The sequence below is a fragment of the Oncorhynchus nerka genome, linkage group LG11 (assembly GCF_034236695.1).
Source record: "Oncorhynchus nerka isolate Pitt River linkage group LG11, Oner_Uvic_2.0, whole genome shotgun sequence".
NCBI lineage: Eukaryota > Metazoa > Chordata > Actinopteri > Salmoniformes > Salmonidae > Oncorhynchus > Oncorhynchus nerka.
Genome location: NC_088406.1, coordinates 33,560,190 through 33,586,943, shown reverse-complemented (window position 1 = coordinate 33,586,943; position 26,754 = coordinate 33,560,190). Strand labels below are relative to the sequence as shown.

Genomic DNA, 26,754 nt, shown 5'->3' with positions numbered 1-26,754 from the left:
TCCGCCCTCCATGTACATCTATTCCTCTGTCAGGATTTTCAAATAGAATTTAGCCGTGATGGCGAGCGGGGATGCAGACCTAGACCCTGATGAGTCTCCTGTTGTTAGCAGTGTTGTTAGCAGTGTGCTAAGCGAGCAATTTTGGCACATTATATAATTTCATCGCATGTTTTGACCAAGAGCACACAGAAATTCTGTTTGGTGCCTAATGCTTTAAAAGTTGGGAGCAGTGTGTTTGGGAGAGGGAGAGAGTGGTGTGTCTTTTGTTTGGGCTCCAAGTGGCACAGTGGTCTATAGCACTGTATCTCAGTGCTAGAGGCATCTCTACAGACACCCTGTTTCGAATCCAGGCTGTATCACAACCGGACGTGATTTGGAGTCCCGCACACAATTGGCCCAGCGTCGTCTGGGTTTGGCCGTGTAGGCCGTCATTGTAAATAAGAATTTCTTCTTAACTGACTTGCCTAGTTAAAATAAAGGTTAAATAATACAGTTAAATTATGCAGTGTTTTCCCCTTACTGACACAGTGACATGAAGATCATTATGCAGTGTTTTCCCCTTACTGACACAGTGACATGAAGATCATTATGCAGTGTTTTCCCCTTACTGACACAGTGACATGCAGATCATTATGCAGTGTTTTCCCCTTACTGACACAGTGACAAGCAGATCATTATGCGGTGTTTTCCCCTTACTGACACAGTTACATGCAGATAATTATGCAGTGTTTTCCCCTTACTGACACAGTGACATGAAGATCATTATGCAGTGTTTTCCCCTTACTGACACAGTGACAAGCAGATCATTATGCAGTGTTTTCCCCTTACTGACACAGTGACATGCAGATCATTATGCAGTGTTTTCCCCTTACTGACACAGTGACATGAAGATCATTATGCAGTGTTTTCCCCTTACTGACACAGTGACAAGCAGATCATTATGCAGTGTTTTCCCCTTACTGACACAGTGACATGCAGATCATTATGCAGTGTTTTCCCCTTACTGACACAGTGACATGCAGATCATTATGCAGTGTTTTCCCCTTACTGACACAGTGACAAGCAGATCATTATGCAGTGTTTTCCCCTTACTGACACAGTTACATGCAGATAATTATGCAGTGTTTTCCCCTTACTGACACAGTGACATGCAGATCATTATGCAGTGTTTTCCCCTTACTGACACAGTGACATGAAGATCATTATGCAGTGTTTTCCCCTTACTGACACAGTGACAAGCAGATCATTATGCAGTGTTTTCCCCTTACTGACACAGTGACAAGCAGATCATTATGCGGTGTTTTCCCCTTACTGACACAGTTACTTGCAGATCATTATGCAGTGTTTCCCCCTTACTGACACGGTGACATGCAGATAATTATGCAGTGTTTTCCCCTTACTGACACAGTGACAAGCAGATCATTATGCAGTGTTTCCCCCTTACTGACACAATAACAAGCAGATCATTATGCAGTGTTTTCCCCTTACTGACACAATAACAAGCAGATCATTATGCAGTGTTTTCCCCTTACTGACACAGTGACATGCAGATAATTATGCAGTGTTTTCCCCTTACTGACACAATAACAAGCAGATCATTATGCAGTGTTTTCCCCTTACAGACACAGTGACATGCAGATAATTATGCAGTGTTTTCCCCTTACTGACACAATAACAAGCAGATCATTATGCAGTGTTTCCCCCTTACTGACACAGTGACATGCAGATCATTATGCAGTGTTTTCCCCTTACTGACACAGTGACATGCAGATCATTATGCAGTGTTTTCCCCTTACTGACACAGTGACATGCAGATCATTATGCAGTGTTTTCCCCTTACTGACACAGTTACATGCAGATAATTATGCAGTGTTTTCCCCTTACTGACACAGTGACATGCAGATCATTATGCAGTGTTTTCCCCTTACTGACACAGTTACATGCAGATAATTATGCAGTGTTTTCCCCTTACTGACACAGTGACATGAAGATCATTATGCAGTGTTTTCCCCTTACTGACACAGTGACAAGCAGATCATTATGCAGTGTTTTCCCCTTACTGACACAGTGACATGCAGATCATTATGCAGTGTTTTCCCCTTACTGACACAGTGACATGAAGATCATTATGCAGTGTTTTCCCCTTACTGACACAGTGACAAGCAGATCATTATGCAGTGTTTTCCCCTTACTGACACAGTGACATGCAGATCATTATGCAGTGTTTTCCCCTTACTGACACAGTGACATGCAGATCATTATGCAGTGTTTTCCCCTTACTGACACAGTTACATGCAGATAATTATGCAGTGTTTTCCCCTTACTGACACAGTGACATGCAGATCATTATGCAGTGTTTTCCCCTTACTGACACAGTTACATGCAGATAATTATGCAGTGTTTTCCCCTTACTGACACAGTGACATGAAGATCATTATGCAGTGTTTTCCCCTTACAAGCAGATCACAGTGACAAGTGACAGATCATTATGCAGTGTTTTCCCCTTACTGACACAGTGACATGCAGATCATTATGATCATTATGCAGTGTTTTCCCCTTACTGACACAGTGACAAGCAGATCATTATGCAGTGTTTCCCCCTTACTGACACAATAACAAGCAGATCATTATGCAGTGTTTTCCCCTTACTGACACAATAACAAGCAGATCATTATGCAGTGTTTTCCCCTTACTGACACAGTGACATGCAGATAATTATGCAGTGTTTTCCCCTTACTGACACAATAACAAGCAGATCATTATGCAGTGTTTTCCCCTTACTGACACAGTGACATGCAGATAATTATGCAGTGTTTTCCCTTACTGACACAATAACAAGCAGATCATTATGCAGTGTTTTCCCCTTACTGACACAGTGACATGCAGATAATTATGCAGTGTTTTCCCCTTACTGACACAATAACAAGCAGATCATTATGCAGTGTTTTCCCCTTACTGACACAGTGACATGCAGATAATTATGCAGTGTTTTCCCCTTACTGACACAATAACAAGCAGATCATTATGCAGTGTTTTCCCCTTACTGACACAATAACAAGCAGATCATTATGCAGTGTTTTCCCCTTACTGACACAATAACAAGCAGATCATTATGCAGTGTTTTCCCCTTACTGACACAGTGACATGCAGATAATTATGCAGTGTTTTCCCCTTACTGACACAATAACAAGCAGATCATTATGCAGTGTTTTCCCCTTACTGACACAATAACAAGCAGATCATTATGCAGTGTTTTCCCCTTACAGACACAGTGACATGCAGATAATTATGCAGTGTTTTCCCCTTACTGACACAATAACAAGCAGATCATTATGCAGTGTTTTCCCCTTACTGACACAGTGACATGCAGATCATTATGCAGTGTTTTCCCCTTACTGACACAGTGACATGCAGATAATTATGCAGTGTTTTCCCCTTACTGACACAATAACAAGCAGATCATTATGCAGTGTTTTCCCCTTACAGACACAGTGACATGCAGATGATTATGCAGTGTTTTCCCCTTACAGACACAGTTACATGCAGATCATTATGCATTTGTATTCCTTCCTCCAGACAAATCACAGGTAGGCCTTTGCAAATATGAGCAAATCAGCCAGTCTATGCAGTATTATATTATACACTGAACGTGTGACATTAAATTCAATATGTGTTGTATTGAGGAGAAGTGTGCATTTCAGTGAAAACGTGAACAAGGGGCTGGGGTACAGGGGGAAACGGGATGCTAGGCCACAGATTTTTTTCTCCATATGGTATCGTCACAACACTAGTTATAACACAACAGATTCAGCCAAAAATGTCACACTTGTTATCAGTTACCAGGTTAAGCTTACTTTGTTACAGCACCTTTCATAATTCTAGTTTTGTTAGTTAGCATTTCTCACTTACTTGCAAATAGCATTATTTTTTCAAAAAAATACACAGTTGGCTCAAAAATATGTAAATCAGATAATTGTGTGACAATGTAGGCATGGAGTACAAACAATATGATCTATTAATCCCATGACATTTGATTTGATCAGTGGTGTGATGACACAACGTGTTCTCCAGGAAACGGTTGCCTCGTTTTAAAGGTTACCCAACTTCAATGATTTGAGACAGTGCAGGGCTGTTACAGATGTTTTGTTTGTTGTCTCAATATTGGTTTACAGTGAAAAGGTTCAATAGCATCTAATCTAACAAGGCCTATTCCTTCAAGATCCTTTCCTCATTGAGTTTGGAGCTTTTTAGGCCTATAGTTTCTCTACATTTTGGTCTTCAAGGGGATTTGTTGTGTTTCTCAGCAGTTAAAACATCTAGCTTATTTGCTTAAAGTAGTGGAATTGCAAATCAGTGGCCTGTTCCCTGAAGCGCAGTCTAAAAACAGTTGATAATCAGATTTGAATCTGACAAAATGACTGGATTGGGTAATTCATTAACCCAAAGAAGTAGAGTGGAACTCAAAGGGAAGTAACTAAAGTTCCATGTAGAACACATAGTTCCAGCCTGCATCTCTGTCCTTATTGTTTAAAGGGGCAATCTGCAGATGCTAGATCCATTTTTGGACTTATAAATGAATGATATACCTATTGATTCTTGAAGAATATAACTTTTATAAATACTTAATGAGCTTAGTTTAACTGTCGTACCCCATCAGAACCCCAAATATAACCTTGTTTTACTCCAGTATTTGTAAGCATCGTAATTGTAAACAAACTGTATAGCGTCAAAACATTCTTCAAACTATAAATGTGATATCTTGGATGGTCAGTACATTTCTCCAGGCGCATCCCTCAGCTTTTTACCAAAACAAGAGGATGGGTGAATGCTAATTGCTTCAACTGCAGATTGGCCCTTTTAGAGCTTGTTACGCAAGCATGATGTAATCGTTCCACTGTTTTACCTTACAGAAATGGCAAGACATAATCAAGGAGGTGAAGTTTCTGCAGAGAATACAGCACCCAAACAGCATAGAGTATAAGGGATGCTATCTGCGAGAGCACACTGCCTGGGTAAGTGTTATCTGAATGGAAAATATAAACAATAGGTCAAAATGCTATTGTGAATACTCTGAAACAGGTACATTAGTTAACCCTGTATAACACTCTCTCTTTCTGTCTCTGTAGCTGGTGATGGAATACTGTCTAGGCTCTGCCTCTGATGTCCTGGAAGGTAAGATGGGAGTTTTTATGACACGGTGATGATTTATAAGATGAGTTCTTCTTTGTGGTTTTCACCATGATTTGCAGCACTCTCATCACCTCTATCTCTACATATTCTGTAGTTCACAAGAAACCTCTACAAGAAATGGAAATAGCAGCGATTACCCACGGTGCTCTACAGGGGTTGGCTTACCTTCATTCCCACAACATGATTCACCGGTGAGTAGTGCTAGTAGCTGTATATGTGGATGTGCTAGACTGACTTCTTTGTGCCCTTAGGGGGGAGTGTGCCTGTGCCAGTGGAACAAAGCTCTAATGCCATAATCGCTCTCCTCTGTTTGTCTGTCTGACAGAGATATTAAGGCAGGGAACGTCTTGCTGACAGAGCCTGGCCAGGTGAAACTTGCAGATTTTGGTTCTGCCTCCATTGTCTCTCCAGCCAACTCTTTTGTGGGGACGCCATATTGGTGAGTGGCAGAATTCCAATGTACAAGAAAAATGGATGGTGTTTGAAACATGGGGAAGAATTTTGAAATGGGACACCCTCTATAGTCTCATTCAATATTTTCCATCAAATCAAAAGCGGTGTAACGGTCATTAAAATGGGTATGTTTCCTCAGGATGGCCCCAGAGGTAATCCTGGCTATGGACGAGGGTCAATATGATGGGAAGATTGACATCTGGTCTTTGGGGATAACTTGCATTGAATTAGGTAAACTCTTTAGTCCATGTACTCTGCTCTGGTTCAACTCTAGCTCTCCTGTTGTTTTAATGTTCTCCTTTGTTCATTCCATATCTCAAACCAATATCTGGCCAGTAAAGAAAGTATACCTATTTTTCATTTTTTCATACTGGTTGAAATAATACATGTGCAAGGTTTTGTCTGTCTTCCTAGTTCTTCTCCTCCCCACTGTCCTCCTTGTTATGTTTGGCTGTTAGTGGATCCTGGTAACCTATTGTTTTCTCTGATCTTTTTTTCTAGCTGAGAGAAAACCTCCACTGTTCAATATGAATGCGATGAGTGCCTTGTATCACATAGCGCAGAATGAAAGCCCCACACTGCAGTCAAGTGAATGGTACGTCATGTAGCTTCATCAGAATTGATTATTTTAGGAGACGGAATTTGTCCGCTTTTAAAGTGTGTCATGGTGAGAACGAAACTAACTCTTCCCTCTTTTCCCCCATCTCTCACTTCAGGACGGATTACTTCCGAAACTTTGTAGATTCTTGCCTTCAGAAATTCCCCCAAGACAGGCCCAACTCTGAGGAACTTTTAAATGTAAGACCTCCGATATACACTACATGAACAAAAGTATCTGGACACCTGCTCATCATTCTAAAAATCATGGGCATTAATATGGAGTTGGTCCCCCCTTTGCTGCTTTAACAGCCTGCACTCTTCTGAGAAGGCTATCAACTAGATGTTGGAACATTGCTGCAGGGACTTGCTTCTATTCAGCCACAAGAGAATTAGTGAGGTTGGCCACTGATGTTGGGCGATTAGGCCTGACTTGCAGTCGGTATTCCAATTCATCCCAAAGGTGTTTGATGGGGTTAAAGTTAGGGCTCTGTGCAGGCCAGTCAAGTACTTCCACACCGATCTCGACAAACCATTTCTGTATGGACCTCGCATTGTGCACAGGGGCATTGTCATGCTGAAACAGGTAACGGCTTTACCCAAACTGTTTCCACAAAGTTGGAAGCACAGAAGGGTCTAGAATGTCATTGTATGCTGTAGCGTTAAGATTTCCCTTCGTTGGAACTAAGGAACCTAGCCCAAACAATTATTCCTCCTCCACCAGACTTTACAGTTGGTACTATGCATTGGGGCTGGTAGCGTTCTCCTGGCATCTGCCAAACCCAGATTTGTCAGTCGGACTGACAAAGAAAGCGTTTCCACTGCTCCAGAGTCCAATGGCGGTGAGCTTTACGCCACTTCAGCCGACGCTTGGCATTGCATATGGGGGATGTTGGGCTTGTGTGCAGCTGTTTGGCCATGGAAACACATTTCATGAAGCTACCAATGAACAGTTATCGTGCTGACGTTGCTGCCAGAGGCAGTTTAGAACTCGAGTGTCGCAACCGATGACAGACCATTTTTACTCGCTAGTCCTGGCAGTCCCGTTATGTGAGCTTGTGTGGCTTACCACTTCGCGGTTGAGTTGTTGTTGCTTCTAGATGTTTCCACTTCACAATACCTGCACTTATAGTTGACCGGAGCTGCTCTAGCAGGGCAGACATTTTACGAACTGACTTGTTGGAAAGGTAGCAACAGTTGGTGCCATGTTGAAAGTCACTGAGCTCTTCAGTGAGGCCATTCTATTGCCAATGTTTGTCTATGAATATTGCATGGCTGTGTGCTCGATTTTATACACCTGTCAGCAACGAGTGTCTGAAATGGCAAAATCCACTAATTTGAAGGGGTGTCCGCATACTTTTGTTTATACAGTGCATTCGGAAACTATTCAGACCCCATGACGTTTTACGTTACGTTACAGCCTTATTCTGAAATAGATTCAATTGTTTTTTTCCCTCATCAGTCTATATACAATACCCCATAATGACGAAGTGAAAACTGTTTTTTTCCCGCCATTTTTTACTAACTTATACAAAATTAAAAACAGAACTCAAATCAAAGTTTATCATATCAAATCAAAGTTTATTTGTCACGTGCGCTGAATAGACCTTACAGGAAAATGCTTACTTACAGGCTTTAACCATTCATGCAAAAAAAGTATTCGGTGAACAATAGGTAGGTAAAGAAATAAAACAACAGTAAAAAGACAGGCTATATACAGTAGTGAGGCTATAAAAGTAGCGAGGCTACATACAGACACCGGTTAGTTAGGCTGATTGAAGTAGTATGTATATGTAGATATGGTTAAAGGGACTATGCATATTTAATGAACAGAGAGTAGCAGTTGCGTAAATGAGGGGTTGGTGGGTGGGACACAATGCAGTTAGCCCGGTTTGCCACTGTGCGGGAGCACTGGTTGGTCGGCCCAATCGAGGTAGTATGTACATGAATATATAGTTAAAGTGACTATGCATATATGATAAACAGAGAGTAGCAGCAGTGTAAAAAGAGGGGTTGGGGGGGCACACAATGCAAATAGTCCAGGTTACCTGTTCAGGAGTCTTATGGCTTGGGGGTAAAAACTGTTGAAGCCTTTTTGTCCTAAACTTGGCACTCCGGTACCGCTTGCCATGCGGTAGTAGAGAGAACAGTCTATGGCTGGGGTCTTTGACAATTTTTAGGGCCTTCCTCTGACACCGCCTGGTTTAGAGGTCCTGGATGGTAGGCAGCTTAGCCCCAGTGATGTACTGGGCCGTACGCATTACCCTCTGTAGTGCCTTACGGTCAGAGGTCGAGCAGTTGCCGTACCAGGCAGTGATGCAACCGGTCAGGATGCTCTCGATGTTGCAGCTGTAGAAGAAGATCTTAGGACCCATGCCAAATCTTTTTAGTTTCCTGAGGGGGAATAGGCTTTGTCGTGCCCTCTTCACGACTGTCTTGGCGTGTTTGGACCATTCTAGTTTGTTGTTGATGTGGACACCACGGAACTTGAAGCTCTCAACCTGCTCTACTACAGCCCCATCGATGAGAATGGAGGCGTGCTCGGTCCTCCTTTTCCTGTAGTCCACAAAAATCTCCTTAGTCTTGGTTACGTTGAGGGAGAGGTTGTTATTCTGGCACCACCTGGCCAGGTCTCTGACTTCCTCCCTATAGGCTGTCTCGTCGTTGTCGGTGATCAGGCCTACTACTGTTGTGTCGTCTGCAAACTTAATGATGGTGTTGGAGTCGTGCCTGGGTGAACAGGGAGTACAGGAGGGGACTGAGCACGCACCCCTGGGGAGCTCCAGTGTTGAGGATCGGCGTGGCAGATGTGTTGCTACCTACCCTCACCACCTGGGGGCGGCCCGTCAGGAAGTCCAGGATCCAGTTGCAGAGGCCGGCATTTAGTCCCAGGATCCTTAGCTTAGTGATGAGCTTTGAGGGTACTATGGTGTTGAACGCTGAGCTGTAGTCAATGAATAGCATTCTCACGTAAGTGTTCCTTTTGTCCAGGTGGGAAAGGGCAGTGTGGAGTGCAATAGAGATGGCATCATCTGTGGATCTGTTTGGGCGGTATGCAAATTGGAGTGGGTCTAGGGTTTCTGGGATAATGGTGTTGATGTGAGCCATTACCAACCTTTCAAAGCACTTCATGGATACAGACGTGAGTGCTATGGGTCTGTAGTCATTTAGGCAGGTTGCCTTTGTGTTCTTGGGCACAGGGACTATGGAGGTCTGCTTGAAACATGTTGGTATTACAGACTTAATCAAGGACATGTTGAAAATGTCAGTGAAGACACCTGCCAGTTGGTCAGCACATGTCCGGAGCACACGTCCTGGTAATCCGTCTGGCCCTGCAGCCATGTGTATGTTGACCTGTTTATTAAAGGTCTTACTCACGTCAGCTACGGAGAGCGTGATCACACAGTCACCTGGAACAGCTGATGCTCTTATGCATGCCTCAGTGTTGCTTGTCTCGAAGCGAGCATAGAAGTGATTTAGCTCGTCTGGTAGGCTCGTGTCACTGGGCAGCTCGTGGCTGTGCTTCCCTTTTGTAGTCTGTAATATTTAGACCCTTTGCTTTGAGTCTAGAAACTGAACTCAGGTGCATTTCCATTGATCATTTGGGGCGGCAGGCAGCCTAGTGGTTAGAGCATCGGACCAGTAACCGAAAGGTTGCTAGATTGAATCCCCGAGCTGACAAGGTAAGAATCTGTCGTTCTGCCCCTGAACAAGGCAGTTAATCCACTGTTCCTAGGCCGTCATTGTAAATAAGAAATTGTTCTTAACTGACTTGCCTAGTTAAATATAGGTAAAAAAAAATGTAAATCATTTATCCTTGATGTTACTACAACTTGATTGGTCCCCAAGAACTGAATGGTCACTATAACAGAGCTCCAGAATTCCTCTTTGGAGATAGGAGAACATTCCAGAAGTACAACCATCTCTGCATCACTCTACCAATCAGGCCTTTATGTTAGAGTGCCCAGATGGAAACCACTCCTCAGTTAAATGACACTCCTCAGGCACATGACAGCCCGCTGACCATGAGAAACAAGATTCTCTGTTCTGATGAAACCAAAATTGAACTTTGGCCTGAATTCCAAGCATTACTTCTGGAGGAAACCTGGCACCATCCCTACGGTGAAGCATGGTGGTGGCAGCATCATGCTGTGGGGATGTTTGGAAAGATGAACGGAGCAAAGTACAGAGATGTTTGGTGAAAACCTGCTCCAGAGCGCTCAGGACCTCAGACGGGGGCGAAGGTTCACCTTCCAACAGGACAACGAACCTAAGCACACAGCCAAGACAACGCAGGAGTGACTTCGGGACACGTCTCTGAATGTCCTTGAGTGGTCCAGCCAGAGCCTGGACTTGAACCCGATTGAACATCTCTGGAGAGACCTGAAAATAGCTGTGCATCAACACCATTCAGCCAACCTGGCAGAGCTTGAGAGGCTCTGCAGAGAAGAATGAGAGAAACTCCCAAAATACAGGTGTGCCAAGCTTGTCGTGTAATACCCAAGCAGACTCAAGGCTGTAATAGCTTCCAATGCTGCTTCACCAAAGCACTCTGCATAAACGGTCTGAATTCTTATGTAAATGCAATGTTTTATTTTTTAATACATTTGCGAAAATATCTTACCCTGTTTTTTCTTTGTCATTATGGGGCTTTGTGTGTAGATTGATGAGAAAAATATATATTTAATCAATTTTAGAATAAGGCTGTAATGTAACACAATGTGGGAAAGCGGTCTAAATACTTCCCGAATTCATTGTATAGTGTGTCTATCTTATTTATGATTATCATGATATACCAAGACAGATACAGAGCTCTGTTCACTTGATTTTGAGTTTACCTTAAATTAACATGAATCATACCCACCCTCAACTCAAAAGAAAATGATTGTCCCTCTGCCTCCCTCTTTCTCAGCATGCGTTTGTGCAGCGGGAGCGGCCCGACTCTGTCCTGATGGACCTGATCCTGAGGACCAAGGTTGCGGTGCGGGAGTTGGACAACCTGCAGTACCGCAAGATGAAGAAGATCCTCTTCCAGGAGGCTCACAACGGCCCTGCAGCCGAGGCACAGGACGGAGACGAGGAGGTCAGTTACCCAATCTGGCTCTGCTCTCCTGTGGAGCTTAGTTTGAGAGCATGGTTTATACCAGAACCATCATACTCTTTTGAAAAAAGCCTAGGTAGGATAATAATAATATTAATAATAATTATATTTAATTTGTAAAAGTTTATTTCCCACACTCAATAAGGTAGAAAACAAGACACAAACAAAATTAATCAACAAAAAGAAGAAAAACAGGAAAAAACATTCACAATACATCAAACCACTTTAAGCGATCAAACATTAAAAACCTGCTTGAATAGTTAGCTCTTCAGTTGTGTTTAAAACAAGTAAATTGTTCAATATAAGTTTCTCTAAATGCACTCTTAACCTTATAATATTACAGTTAATTATTATATTAAGGTAGGCCTGGTGGGTCTTAAAGATTTTCTCAATATTCAGTTGTTCGTTTTTATCTTCTGCTCATAACCTGCTGTAGTTGACTCACTGTCATTCAGAAAGTATTTCACTCACCTGTGTCTTGCTGTTGTTAATGGTGTTGACCCCAGGAACCGGAGAACAGTGGCAGGACAGGCACAGTGAGCAGCGTTGGCAGTAACCAGTCTATCCCCAGTATGTCGATCAGCGCCAGCTCCCAGAGCAGCTCTGTCAACAGCTTGACCGACGCCGGAGATGACAAGAGTGAACTGGACATGATGGAGGGAGACCACACGGTCATGTCCAACAGCTCCGTCATTCACCTCAAACCGGTGGGTAGAGATGATCTCAGAGCTGGATCCGCAGGCAATGTTCCCTCAATTTATCTGGGGTACTAAACACATTTCTGGTCTGCTGAGCGCAAACTTGAACGTTGTGAAAATTCTGTGCAACTTCTGGCACACGTTTACTGTGAACACTGAGGCTGTACCCGCATTAAGTTACAGTGATGATAGTGACCAATTAGGCTACTGTGGCTGTTTATCATAATTTAGGCCTATCAGAGTGGCCTGCCATAAAAAAAAAGTCGAGAAAATGCATCTTATGACATTTTAACATGGAAATAGCTGTTCCATCATTCAGCCTACAGTAGCAGCCGATGTGTGGTGTTCAATGTAGGCCTACATTCCATGAGATTTATGAAACAGGTAGGGATTGACAACCTGTTTATCCACTTGTCCTTCACACAAGGAGGTAACTGAAAATGTTGTTGTTTGATGCAAGAAACCACTTTTCAAAATAAAATGCATTATTATTCTCATACCATTATTAGAGATTCAGACAAATTATGCTACCCTCTGTCTATTGGCTGCTTAGCTTATTCAAGCCGGTCTCAAAATACAACACTGCCCCTTTAACTCCCGGGTGGCTCAGTGCTAGAGGCGTCACTACAGACCCTGGTTCGATCCCGGGCTGTATCACAACCGGCTGTGATCGGTAGTCCCATAGGGCGGCGCACAATTGGCCCAGCGTCATCCGGGTTAGGGGAGGGTTTGGCCGGGGTAGGCCATCATTGTAAATAAGAATTTGTTCTTAACTGACTTGCCTAGTTCAATAAAGGTTAAATACAAATGATTTGCAAATAGGGATACTGCAGCTCTGATTGGTTATGGTGCACCGGTCTGTGTAGAGTATCTCTTGCATAGTTCGTTTTGTTTCGGGAATGTTGCGTTGAAAGTGGCTAATGTTGCGTTGATTTGATCACATTTCGCACAATAGAGGGAAACGTTGATAGTGTTAACTAAAGGGGAGCACCAGAAAGTTGAGTGAAGTTCACTCTTGTGCTTCTCGGTGCAGGCTGATATTTCTTCTGCGGTGCAGTCCCAGGGGTTCTTAGAGGGAACATTGCTCGCAGGATAACTGGACACTGCGTTAATAATAGTGAGATGATTCAGTGATATACAAGACATAGTGTTTCCTGGTGCCTTTCACAGATTATTTGTTTATGCTGTTAATGTGCTATGTTGTATTTGTTTCTTCAGGAGGAGGAGACGACTTATCGCGAAGAGTCGGAACCTAACAGCCGGCCGCCCACTGAGCCCCAGTCTCCCCCTGCACACACTCCACGGCCAAAACACCACCGCAATCGCGAGCACTTTGCCACAATACGCACAGCCTCCCTGGTAAGAGCTCTAGAAATACAATGATACTGTAGATAACATGATTTTAAAATGGACCCTTAAAGGCCAAGTGCAGTCAAAAACACTTTTAGTGTAAGAGCTGTTTGAAAAGACTGATTGAAATTTCTGCCTGTTTTGGTGGGATGGAGTTTTGGCATGCCTGGTGACATCACCAGGTGGTAAATTGATTAATAGACCAATAAGAAAGAGTTCCAAACCTCTCTGCCAATAACAGCTAGTTTTTATTTTTCCTCTCCCCACTCAGACACCTCCCAGACAGTCCTAGCAAAATTCTTGCTTGAGAAATTGATCTTTGCTAAGAAACTGTTTATTTTTCTTTTTGAGTATTTTAATTGAAAACAATCACGGTAAGGTACTTAATTGTTACCCAGATATAATTTGATATTGAGATAAAGGCCCAATTCAGCTGTTTTTTAAGTGTCTGCTCCTGTAGGAGATAATAAGCTGAACCTAGAGTTCTATGATAAGCCCTATGTTTCCCCCAGGTGACCCGTCAGATGAAGGAGCACGAGCAGGACAGTGAGCTGAGAGAGCAGATGTCAGGCTATAAGAGGATGAGGAGGCAGCACCAGAAGCACCTGATGGCCCTGGAGAACAAGCTGAAGGCTGAGATGGACGAACACCGGCTCCGTCTGGACAAAGAGCTGGAGAACCAGAGGAACAGCTTTGCCCAGGAGATGGAGAAACTCATTAAGAAGCACCAGGCCGCCATGGAGAAAGATGTACGGTCGTTTGCTCACTTACGCCATACTTCATAATTCATACTCTGTCTAGATTATACTACTGTTCCCTAGGTCTCTGTTGAATATTCTTGTTTGAAATGTTCAAGTGTTTAATTTTTGTGTCTCTGCAGGCGAAGACCTTTTCCAATGATGAGAAGAAGTTCCAGCAGCACATCCAGAGCCAACAGAAGAAAGAGCTCAACAGCTTCCTAGAGTCCCAGAAACGAGAGTACAAACTCCGCAAGGAGCAGCTCAAAGAGGTAGAGAATCACACGCGGTCATACAGATGAACACACATTATACAAAGGCTTCAATCATTGAAATATCATTTCAAGAAAAAAGAAAAAACACGATATGCACCATTGCTTGCCTAGATACTCCTCTCAGTATGTCAGACAGACTCAATGAATGACAAACCTCTACAGAAAATGTGCAAATATGGACAGCAAGCTCCCATGTCGACTTGCTTAAAGCGGCAATCCGCAGTTGAAACGATAACAAAGCATACTCCCACTGAGGATGAGGGATGTGGCTGGAAAAATTGTAACCACACTTAAGTTCATAGACAGTGTTATGGATGCAAGGACTTTATTTTATTTTTTATTTATTTCACCTTTATTTAACCAGGTAGGCAAGTTGAGAACAAGTTCTCATTTACAATTGCGACCTGGCCAAGATAAAGCAAAGCAGTTCGACACATACAACAACACAGAGTTACACATGGAGTAAAACAAACATACAGTCAATAATACAGTAGAAACAAGTCTATATACGATGTGAGCAAATGAGGTGAGAAGGGAGGTTAAGGCAAAAAAAGGCCATGGTGGCGAAGTAAATACAAGATAGCAAGTAAAACACTGGAATGGTAGATTTGCAGTGGAAGAATGTGCAAAGTAGAAATAAAAATAATGGGGTGCAAAATAAATAAAATAAATACAGTAGGGAAAGAGGTAGTTGTTTGGGCTAAAATATAGATGGGCTATGTACAGGTGCAGTAATCTGTGAGCTGCTCTGACAGCTGGTGCTTAAAGCTAGTGAGGGAGATAAGTGTTTCCAGTCTCAGATATTTTTGTAGTTCGTTCCAGTCATTGGCATCAGAGACCTGGAAGTAGAGGCGGCCAAAGAAAGAATTGGTTTTGGGGGTGACCAGAGTGATATACCTGCTGGAGTGCGTGCTACAGGTGGGTGATTCTATGGTGACTAGCGAGCTGAGATAAGGGGGGCTTTACCTAGCAGGGTCTTGTAGATGACATGGAGCCAGTGGGTTTGGTCGACGAAGTGAGGGCCAGCCAACGAGAGTGTACAGGTCGCAATGGTGAAGTATATGGGGCTTTGGTGACAAAACGGGTGGCACTGTGATAGACTGCATCCAATTTGTTGAGTAGGGTATTGGAGGCTATTTTGTAAATGACATCGCCAAAGTCGAGGATTGGTAGGGTGGTCAGTTTTACAAGGGTATGTTTGGCAGCATGAGTGAAGGATGCTTTGTTGCGAAATAGGAAGCCAATTCTAGATGTAACTTTGTATTGGAGATGTTTGATGTGGGTCTGGAAGGAGAGTTTACAGTCTAACCAGACACCTAGGTATTTGTAGTTGTCCACGTATTCTAAGTCAGAGCCGTCCAGAGTAGTGATGTTAGACAGGCGGGCAGGTGCAGGCAGCGATCGGTTGAAGAGCATGCATTTAGTTTTACTTGTATTTAAGAGCAATTGGAGGCCACGGAAGGAGAGTTGTATGGCATTGAAGCTTGCCTGGAGGGTTGTTAACACAGTGTCCAAAGAAGGGCCAGAAGTATACAGTATGGTGTCGTCTGTGTAGAGGTGGATCAGAGACTCACCAGCAGCAAGAGCGACCTCATTGATGTATACAGAGAAGAGAGTCGGTCCAAGAATTGAACCCTGTGGCACCCCCATAGAGACTACCAGAGGTCCGGACAACAGACCCTCCAATTTGACACACTGAACTCTATCTGAGAAGTAGTTGGTGAACCAGGCGAGGCAATCATTTGAGAAACCAAGGCTGTCGAGTCTGCCGATGAGGATGTGGTGATTGACAGAGTCGAAAGCCTTGGCCAGATCAATGAATACGGCTGCACAGTAATGTTTCTTATCGATGGCGGTTAAGATATCGTTTAGGACCTTGAGCGTGGCTGAGGTGCACCCATGACCAGCTCTGAAACCAGATTGCATAACAGAGAGGGTATGGTGAGATTCGAAATGGTCTGTAATCTGTTTGTTGACTTGGCTTTCAAAGACCTTAGAAAGGCAGGGTAGGATAGATATAGGTCTGTAGCAGTTTGGATCAAGTGTCCCCCCCCCTTTGAAGAGGGGGATGACCGCAGTTGCTTTCCAATCTTTGGGAATCTCAGACGACGCGAAAGAGAGGTTGAACAGGCTAGTAATAGGGATGGCAACAATTTCGGCAGATAATTTTAGAAAGAAAAGATTGTCTAGCCCGGCTGATTTGTAGGGGTCCAGATTTTGCAGCTCTTTCAGAACATCAGCTGACTGGATTTGGGAGAAGGCGAAATGGGGAAGGCTTGGGCGAGTTGCTGTGGGGGGTGCAGTGCTGTTGACCGGGGTAGGAGTAGCCAGGTGGAAAGCATGGCCAGCCGTAGAAAAATAGACTGACCGTCCATGATATCTAAATGATAGTTTTAACCATGTTTTGAGGCTATACAGTGTTGTTTACATTTACCTTGTTTGCAAACATTGGAAAAACAAGCTTCTATTTTGGCTACTGATGGGGTATGACAGTTGAACTAAACTAATGTCCGCCCTTGTTCTTCCCCCAGGAGTTGAATGAGAACCAGTCGACCCCTAAGAAGGAGAAGCAGGAGTGGCTCTCCAAGCAGAAGGAGAACTTCCAGCACTTCCAGGCTGAGGAGGAGGCCAACCTGCTGAGGAGACAGAGACAATACCTAGAGCTGGAGTGTCGACGCTTCAAGAGGAGGATCCTCATCGCTCGCCACAACGTGGAGCAGGACCTAGTGAGAGAGGTTAGCTGTAATCACTCAGCTCTCCTCATTCATACAGTCCCTTGTTTCTCTCACTCTCCTCAAAAGAGGGTCCCCTTGCCTGCTCTCGGTCTTCGTTTTGTAACCATGGCTCAGCTGTGTGTTCTGCTCATTTTCCTACTTCTATACATAGTTCAAACATTCCTTTCGAATACTGCCCTTTGTCTTATAGAATGCAGTTTTCTCCTAACCTGTATGGTTTCTCCTCCCTGCCTGTCCGTCTGTGTGTAGGAGCTGAATAAGCGTCAGACGCAGAAGGACCTGGAGCATGCCATGCTGCTGCGGCACCATGAGTCCATGCAGGAGCTGGAGTTCCGCCAGGTCAACACCATCCAGAAGATGAGGGCTGAGCTGATTCGCCTGCAGCACCAGACAGAACTCACCAACCAGCAGGAATACAACAAGAGGAGGGAGAGAGAGCTCCGACGCAAACACGTCATGGAGGTCCGACAACAGCCCAAGAGCCTCAAGGTGAGCACACATTGTATACTAACAGACAAATTGTTGTTTTCTTTTACTGTTAATAGCCGTTATGTAGGAACCTGACCCCTCACTGTTCTGTTTGTCCTCCCTCCTCTGTCCCAGTCCAAAGAGCTCCAGACCTGACCCCTCTCTGTTCTGTTTGTCCTCCCTCCTCTGTCCCAGTCCAAAGAGCTCCAGACCTGACCCCTCACTGTTCTGTTTGTCCTCCCTCCTCTGTCCCAGTCCAAAGAGCTCCAGACCTGACCCCTCTCTGTTCTGTTTGTCCTCCCTCCTCTGTCCCAGTCCAAAGAGCTCCAGACCTGACCCCTCTCTGTTCTGTTTGTCCTCCCTCCTCTGTCCTCGTCCAAAGAGCTCCAGACATGAAACCTCACTGTTCTGTTTGTCCTCCCTCCTCTGTCCCAGTCCAAAGAGTTCCAGACCTGACCCCTCTCTGTTCTGTTTGTCCTCCCTCCTCTGTCCCAGTCCAAAGAGTTCCAGACCTGACCCCTCTCTGTTCTGTTTGTCCTCCCTCCTCTGTCCCAGTCCAAAGAGTTCCAGACCTGACCCCTCTCTGTTCTGTTTGTCCTCCCTCCTTCTGTCCCAGTCCAAAGAGTTCCAGACCTGACCCCTCTCTGTTCTGTTTGTCCTCTCTTCCTCCCTCCCTCTGTCCCAGTCCAAAGAGCTCCAGATTAAGAAACAGTTCCAAGACACATGTAAGATCCAGACCAGACAGTACAAGGCCTTGAGAAACCACCTACTGGAGAGCACACCAAAGTCTGACCACAAGGCTGTCCTGAAGCGTCTAAAGGAGGAGCAGACCCGCAAGCTGGCCATCCTGGCTGAGCAGTACGACCACTCTATCAACGAGATGCTCTCCACACAGGCTGTGAGTCACACAGAGACCTTGAAAACACTGCAGGGAGGGAGGGAGGCAGGAGAGGGATACGTTTCTAAAAAGCTGACTACTGATGATGGGCCTTTTGGCAATGAGGTCCTTTATCTACTTCCCCAGAGTCATATGAACTCATGGATAACATTTTTATGTCTCTGCTTGTAGTTTGAAGGAAGTTGCTAACTAGCACGCTAGCAGATACCATAGGCTTCCTGTCATTGTGATAATCCTCGTTAGCAAAACTACCTCTATCTTCCTTCATACTGGACACAGAGGCATAAAAATGGTATCCACAAGTTCATCTGACTCTGGGGAAGTAGATACGGACCTCATTGCCAAAATCCCGAAGTATCACTTTAACATTGTGCTGACCCCCTGTCTGGCACCCCTCGTCTCTAGCTGCGTCTGGATGAGGCTCAGGAGGCTCAGTGCCAGGTGCTGAGGATGCAGCTGCAGCAGGAGCTGGAGCTACTCAACGCCTACCAGAGCAAGATCAAGATGCAGACGGATGCCCAGCACGACCGTGAGCGGAAGGACCTTGAGCAGAGAGTGTCGCTCCGGAGGGCCCTACTGGAGCAGAAGGTCTGATCTTCCATACTGGGAACATTTTTTTTTTACATGGGGAGCGTCACAAATGGCACTCTATTCCCTGTATAGTGCACTGTGGTCAAAAGTAGTGCATTTTAAGTGGATAGGGTGCCATTTGGGATGTAGTAATGGTGTATTAGTGGCAAAAAGCTTCAATTGAAATTGAGGCTTTATTTAATTTCAAGCTCCAGAGTTTGCTCTTATCATTGCTAAAACCAGTGTTATTTTTACATGAAAATATTATGATACTGAGCAGCTGTGTGTACGTGTGTATCTTCAGATTGAGGAGGAGATGCTGGCCCTTCAGAACGAGCGTTCGGAGAGGATCCGTAGCCTGCTGGAGCGCCAGGCCAGGGAGATCGAAGCGTTCGACTCAGAGAGCATGCGTCTAGGCTTCAACAACATGGTGCTGTCCAACCTCTCCCCAGAGGCCTTTAGCCACAGCTTCCCAGGGGCCCCAGGCAGCTGGGCCCACCCCCAGACACAGCACCATTCTGGGGGCTCTCAAGGGCCACACTGGGGCAGTGGAGGGTCAGGGCACCAAGGCAGCCATCACCAACACCACTATCACTCTGGTCAAGGAGGGTCCCCCATGCAGCAAGCCTGGAGCCAAGGCATGCAGGGGGGCGGGGGTCCTCAGCCGTGGGGCCACCCCTCGGCAGTGCCCCTGGGGGCCAGAGGCAGTGGAGGAGTGCAGAACAGCCCCCAGGCACTGAGCAGGACAGCCTCAGGGGGGCGCAGTGAGCAGGCTATGAGCAGGAGCACCAGCGTCAACTCTCAGATATCCAACGGGTCGCACCTGTCCTACACATAGACTCCCAGTCCCAGAGTCAGAGTAGGATGCTGCCAAGTCCACAGAGCAGAGTGGGACAGTATGGGCTGAGCTCTACTACACCTCCACCTCTCTTTCACACATTTCTCATCCCCTCTCTCCTATTCCTCTCCTGTCCTGTGTACAGATGTGAATGCGTGTGGAAATAAATGTTGCTCAGGTCAAAAGGGCTGAAAGAGGCACACCCCCTCTACACATCAGTTTATTAGCACACATACAGATCAGTTCTTCTGTTTCTATAGAAACCATTCAGTGTCAACACTAAGAAATAATTTTCATGTACATTTATGTGTTATCCATAGCCACTGCTCTCCTTTTGCACCACTGAGACCACTGTCAAAAAGTCTTTTGCCATCTGCCAACTGCTTTTAATTTAAAAGTTGTTTAGTATCTACCAATCACAGCAAACTAAGACAGCCCAGGAAATGCCCCTGCTCCAAATTTGATAATATATTGGCCCATCTATCTATCCAGTTACTTTATTATTATTTATTTGTTTACTCTCCTTATGCTAGCCTGCTTTTATGGTCATTTTAAATCGCAGGGATTGTTTCTTTTTCCAAATCTGAAGAAAGTTTTGCGTTCTAAAATGTTTTAACAGGGAGAGGTTTAATAAACTGCTCAGATACCGTATAGAGCTGCTTGACAATACCTGAAACAAATGAAAGTTGGTTTGACATTATCTTTTAGGTTTGAGATTGTGAGGAACACTGGGACACAATGTTGTTGGCTTGTATTTTGGCCAGCTTCCATGAAACTCGCTTTTGTTGTTGTAGCCAAGCCTACTTTTAAGCCAGGCAGTTGTTATTAAACATCTCACAAATTTATTTACTATCAATCCCTGTTGTAGGAATGTGGTGAAATTTTGTGAATAGGATTTTCTTAAACGTTTTTACATACAAGAATCTGAGGGTTTTGTAGAATTAGATCAATTATATTTTGGCTGTTATTATTTCTCCTTTTTTTTATTAAGAAAGAAAGATAATAGTTTTTTTGTAATTGCAGCTGGTAAGAGCAAGAGAAGTTTGTGTTTTTAGCAATGTCATATCATCGAGGTAGGATTTTTGTTGTGAATTTCACAGTTAGACTTGCAGTTTGAAAGATTTAAATGTTTACATTTAATATATTGAAGAAGCAGTAACAGACAGTGAACCTTTTTATATCAATGAGCATTTTGCCAACATTTAGTGATCTGCATTTTATTTTATGCCTCCCTGTGGGAGTTTAAGCTGCTAATTTATCCATTTGCCAATAAGAACACTAAAGCAGAATATGAATGTTTTTAGATGCTACTCTTTGTATTTGTCTGTTTCGAATGCAAAGCTAGGGGTCCAGGCTAACCATAGCTTCAACTATGGCCACATTCAGCTGTTCTGTACTACTGTAGTGTGTGGCATTGGCCACTAGGTTGCAGTCTTCAACCGCTCCTTAGGCCATAATAGCCCACCTACAGTAGATCCAAATCTTCACTGTTGTTTAGGGTTTCCAAGTGGGTCGGTGTCTCTCATAGCATTACTACATCAGCCAAAACCAGAGGGACATGGCAGATCCATAATAAACTATAGGCTTAGCTAACAGCTAAAAGTGTATATGTATGTTAATACTCAGTAAGATGGTGCCTTTGTATGCCCTGATACTGATCATTTATTCTCAGTGTAAAACTGGCATATTTTTTTATGTTTTAGTTCAGCTCAGATTGATTAAATAGTTAACCAAGTTTGTATTACATTTCGCATCATTCAATGAAAATGATGTAATTCAGGAAGAGAGGATCCTAACATCTATCCTCATGTACCTCTGAAAATGATGTCCATATCAGGAGTTTTGTGAAGTGATCAATTGAACAGAAGTTCTAAAGGTGATAATATCATGCATACAGGTACTTGAGGGCTGGTTCTGGGTGTCTGCTGTGCGGAGGATGACAGATTGTGAGTTCCATCTTAGTTGGCTGAATGATCGAGGAGGGGATCAGTATAATTAATGATGGGCTACATGATTGTCTGATACAAGAGCCAAGACTCTGTAATACCTTTAATAAGAACCCTGATATTTATCAGATGATTTTATTTTAGTGCCTTTAAATACTGCTGCCTTGTCAAAGCACTTTATACAGTACATACAATGTATACAGTAAAACACATGGTAGTTTGACTTTATTTTAGGCACAGCAACATGAGGGATGAATATTGTGTGTCTGTATTATGTGGTTGATGTGGGGAAGTTGAAAAGTTTAGCTAATAGTTTACCTTAAAGTCAGATACGTAGTGAGGATTTGGATACTTGGGGTTAATTACAAGTGAGTTAGCAGAGTCATACCAGTATGTAGACCTATTTCTATGGCTCTATGGAGGATTCATGTTGGACAAGAATGAACCAGATTATGGTGTATGGTGACAGGGATAGTTAAAGGACTTTAATTGTATGCTTGGTTAAAAAACACCTTTTGCACTAAATGTTGCAGGCCAGGTTTAACATGAAGTAAGTGGGCACAGTAGAGCATAGCTTCCATAAGTAGGACAAATATATATGATTTCAGAATGTGTTTGAAAGGGAAAGATTTAATCTCAATGTAATGGCTGTTTTTGACCATGACAGCAGGCTTGGCAAGGAGTACATGTTGTGGGAGCTGGTTAATGTAATGCAGTCAGTGTTTAAAATGATAATGGTCCACAACTTGAGCAACACAAAAACTCATCACCCTAAAAGTAACAGTGGCAGGTAAATGAAGCGCATATGCTTGTTAGTTACTGGTGTTCTGCATGTAAATATAACACTCGCACTAAATGATCATTCTACACTTATGTTGGTGAGTGGTTAAAAAGTGGTTAAAGCTGGAATCCTTAATGGTAAAACTGCCACGTCCATTTGGGATGTTACAACAACCGAAGTTACTGCAAACAACGAACACTGTTTTTTTTTTACCACACTGCTCAACGCACCTCTGTTTCGTCCACAAATTAATAACCAAGGTGCTGGGGCGGACAGTGGCACTGTTTCCCCTAATGCGGATTCCATCTTTTAAAGGTGGCAAAGCACTTATGTACTTATTTCCTTGGACACCCACAGTGGGTTCTATATGTGAGCTCGTTCTCTCACCCATGAAACTGCTTCTTTCATGGGTGAGTTTATGCCATTGTGGTTCCCCTCTTTATTTTCTCACCCTCCATTCCCTCAATCACCAAGTCTGCATTTACTATGAGGGTAACTATCTCTGTATGGAAATCTAAAACACTTTAAAAACATATATATTGAGAAGGCCACAAGGCTTTAAAAGACCTAATTTTGCAGATATCTTAGGAAATTAAAGTGGGGTGAAATGTTCATATTGTGTATATCAACCATTTAAGAGATTAAACGTTTTAACTAAACTTGCTTTGTGACGAAGAACATTTCCAAAAAAAAATCTGTAAGACTAACATTATTTAACTTGACAGACACTAACCAAATATTAAACAACGTTGAGATTGGTATGAGGGTCTGTAAAAGTAACTGATGAAAAGTGAGCTTGGTTGTGTGTACACTGACTCTTACTGCTTCCTGTGCATGCATAGCCTACACTCATTTTCCTTTACTGTCACACACTTTGTTAGTCATTGCACCCTTCATGACACCTGTCATTGCAGTAAGTCTGTACTTCCTGTGTTTCCTTTTACTCCACCCTCTCTACATTCACATCCACCAGATTAGTACCTATTCTGATGTTTGTTCTTGTTGAATGTGATGCTACAATTGTGCGGCAAAAACTTGTTTGATTTTACGGGCACAAAGAGATGCAGGAGAAGTTTGTTTTAAATGGTTGCAGACTCTAATCCCCCAATACAATTCTCCAATATCTGCCTCAGAATCATATCCAACTGTCCTTTCCAAAAAGCAGGCATGGTTTCATTATGTTACAGTACATAGGGCTGTGAGTGTGTCCCAATACTCTCCAAAACCTTCCACCTCATGTTTCCTTTCATTTGTAACCACAGAGAGTTGAAACACCTCAATAGGTTAATTTACCACTATAATGCTTATACCGACCAAGTCTTCTATGATCAGTGGTCAGGGGAAAAAAAGGTATTTCTGATTATTGGGACCTAGCCCATGTTCAGGTCAACAGCTTCTTAAGTCAATGGTTAATTCACATGTCAGGCCAATGAAAGGTCCTTGTTATCCATGGTCCTTGGGATGGCCCTACCCCATTGGAGTTGACATTTTCAAATACTTAGGGTTCAGGGTAGGGATGTCCTAAGGATCCTGGATAGCACTAACCGCCAATGAAACCTCATCTCATTTGAGATCGATTGCCAACCCATCACACCTTTTTGTTCATGTTTTTTAAATATTTTTTTTTGTGAGGGAGACTACTTAGATATTTTTTAGTCATAATTGTTTTAATGATGTACCAAGGCTTCTCCACCAACCTGGATAATGTTTTAATTATAATTTAGCATTGATGGTGTCAGCTAAAGAAAAATGGAGGTCCTCCCTCTGGTCAAACACTGTGCCATCCCAGAGCTGCCAAGCCCAGACACCACTGCATTGTTTTATCTCCAGAGTTCCCTTTGGCTTGGCCTGATGGCATGACATTTTAAAAATAGCATGATGTGAGCTATTTGGTTCTGGTCAGATGGTCAATGTAGAGGCTTGAAAAGATTGAGTGGTGATAGGCTACTTATGAAAACAGAGGATCCATTTCTATGAGGATGTCAGTATTCTTCCTTGGCACAGCATTACCACTACAATTCATATATAACCTGTATTAAAATGTATAAATTGTGAAACATGTTATTGAATGTCTGAAAGATTATGAAGATTATACATACATTTTCACCAAAACAATATACAAAAAAGTTAATTGAAATGTGTAAAAAGATTCATGAAACAGAAGAATAAAACTAGGATCAAATCTACTATTTTGTTTGTATTATAATGACTATTGTGCTGGCAGAGGGATATTGAACAGAAATCAGCTGTAATAAAGTAATTTTAGTATATAATTTGTGTCCTGTCTTTTCAATTTGGAGCATAAGAAATTTGAACATTGTGTTAGAAAATGTTCACTTTGTACAGAATCATTGAGCCTGGTTGCCATTCTTTGTTAAGTTATTACATTCCACTACCTGTACTGTCATTTGCCAAATTTGGAATATGTATGACACAATTTCAGTGCCAACAGACATTGCATTTGAATTCCATAATTTTTGAATTTATATATTATATATATATATACACTATATATACAAAGGTATGTGGACACCTTCAAATGAGTGGATTTGGTTATTTCAGCCACACCCGTTGCTGACAGGTGTATAAAATTGACCACACCACCATGCAATCTCCATAGACAAACATTGGCAGTAGAATGGCCTTATTGAATAACGCCGTAACTTTAAACGTAGCACCAACATAGGATGCCACCTTTCCAACAAATCAGTTTGTAGGCAAGCAATAAACATTTCAGAACTACTCGTCGAATAAGACATGGGAGAGATTACGAATTTTGGCAAATAGATTTATTTATAGACTAATACACTTGAAACAAATAGCCAAACCGAAAACTGCAGACATTACTAGTGCCTCCCCGCGATCAAACCGTCATAAAAAAAATACATGAAACGCTGCCTAAAACGTGAGGGGGGAGCTTTTCGGCACAACACCGGAAATAACTCACTGGTAACGCAGTAACTTTGCTGGTGCATGCAGGCAAAGCTGCCCATGAACATTGAAAACATGCATGTTAGCTGGCTAAATAGCGATACAATGTTATATTTCATCAAGTAAAATCATATTAACTTCCCAAATAAGTTATTAAGCAAGCTAGCTAAGTGTTCTAGCTTGCCAACAATACAAAAAACTCAGTCAGCTGGTGCTAATTGCTATCTAGCTGTATGTAGCATTGCGTATAACTAACGTTAGCTAGCTAGACCAACCAAGTTTAGCTAAACATCTTGCCTACATGAATGTTATTGATATTCACGGACTTGGATACCATTAAATCTGCTCCCATCGCGATTGAAGGTAAGATACTTTATTTCCAATATTTTTTGTTAGCTGGCAATGATGCATGTCACCAAGATTGAGTTAGCTAGCAGCTAGCTACCCTCTCACTGAACACAGCTGATCAACGTTCCTCCCTACTTAGCTAGGACATCTGCTAGTTTGCAAAGACCAACATACTGCTTGTTTGGTTTGGGCTTGAGTTCATGTGCTAGTGTTGATAATCCCTGAAATGTCCTTGCTTTCAACCAAAAAACAAACCGCGTTTGCAATCCAGATCTAAAATTGGCATTGCTTAATATTGTTATCTTTCTTCAGGACTAGCAGTTCTCATGTTGCTGCCACCAGTACCTTCACTATTTATCTGCATAGGACTGTAGTGTATGTATGTTCTCCTATGGTTTAACTCTCCTCTCTGCTCTGTCTCAATGTAGAAGCCCCAGGATGGTGTGTGAGCTGCTTGTCTCCTCACTATGGTTCCTTTTTGTAATATTTTGGGTGGAGACCATAAGCGTGTGGCTATTCCTATGTATTTTCTACCAGGACCAGACATTTTATCACTGGGGAGATGGGTATGAGTATCTAATCATATTTTACACACAGGCAACTTGCTGATTTTCAATCGTCTTACAAATATCCAGATGAAGTATCAAACAGACCTTCCTTTCTCATTGTGTTACTACAGGGTATTTGCAGATGACCCTGGCCAAATGCTGTACATGTTGAGCAGGTGAGTCCTAATTTTGATTTCTATCTGTTCTTAGATGTGATCAGATTAAATGCAGTACTATAACTTGTATCTGAAATGGGAAACTATACTGTTGTTAATAGTTATTACCATGTA

At 43.0% G+C, this 26,754-nt stretch overlaps 1 protein-coding gene across 1 annotated transcript in view; it reads left to right on the top strand.

The window, feature by feature from the left end:
• LOC115136734 (serine/threonine-protein kinase TAO1) overlaps nucleotides 1-24,910 on the top strand; it is a 30,873-nt gene extending 5,963 nt beyond the window's left edge. Inside the window, exons 4-20 of the mRNA XM_029672468.2 lie at nucleotides 4,911-5,012; nucleotides 5,127-5,172; nucleotides 5,285-5,381; nucleotides 5,516-5,629; nucleotides 5,783-5,874; nucleotides 6,145-6,238; nucleotides 6,360-6,441; nucleotides 11,153-11,323; nucleotides 11,848-12,048; nucleotides 13,258-13,398; nucleotides 13,902-14,138; nucleotides 14,270-14,398; nucleotides 16,933-17,136; nucleotides 17,386-17,625; nucleotides 18,290-18,502; nucleotides 18,908-19,090; nucleotides 19,377-24,910. Coding sequence (XP_029528328.1) covers nucleotides 4,911-5,012; nucleotides 5,127-5,172; nucleotides 5,285-5,381; nucleotides 5,516-5,629; nucleotides 5,783-5,874; nucleotides 6,145-6,238; nucleotides 6,360-6,441; nucleotides 11,153-11,323; nucleotides 11,848-12,048; nucleotides 13,258-13,398; nucleotides 13,902-14,138; nucleotides 14,270-14,398; nucleotides 16,933-17,136; nucleotides 17,386-17,625; nucleotides 18,290-18,502; nucleotides 18,908-19,090; nucleotides 19,377-19,910 — 2,880 coding nt within the window. The 3' untranslated portion in view covers nucleotides 19,911-24,910. The remainder of the gene's footprint in view (nucleotides 1-4,910; nucleotides 5,013-5,126; nucleotides 5,173-5,284; nucleotides 5,382-5,515; nucleotides 5,630-5,782; nucleotides 5,875-6,144; nucleotides 6,239-6,359; nucleotides 6,442-11,152; nucleotides 11,324-11,847; nucleotides 12,049-13,257; nucleotides 13,399-13,901; nucleotides 14,139-14,269; nucleotides 14,399-16,932; nucleotides 17,137-17,385; nucleotides 17,626-18,289; nucleotides 18,503-18,907; nucleotides 19,091-19,376) is intronic.
• Nucleotides 24,911-26,754: the final 1,844 nt, after the last annotated feature.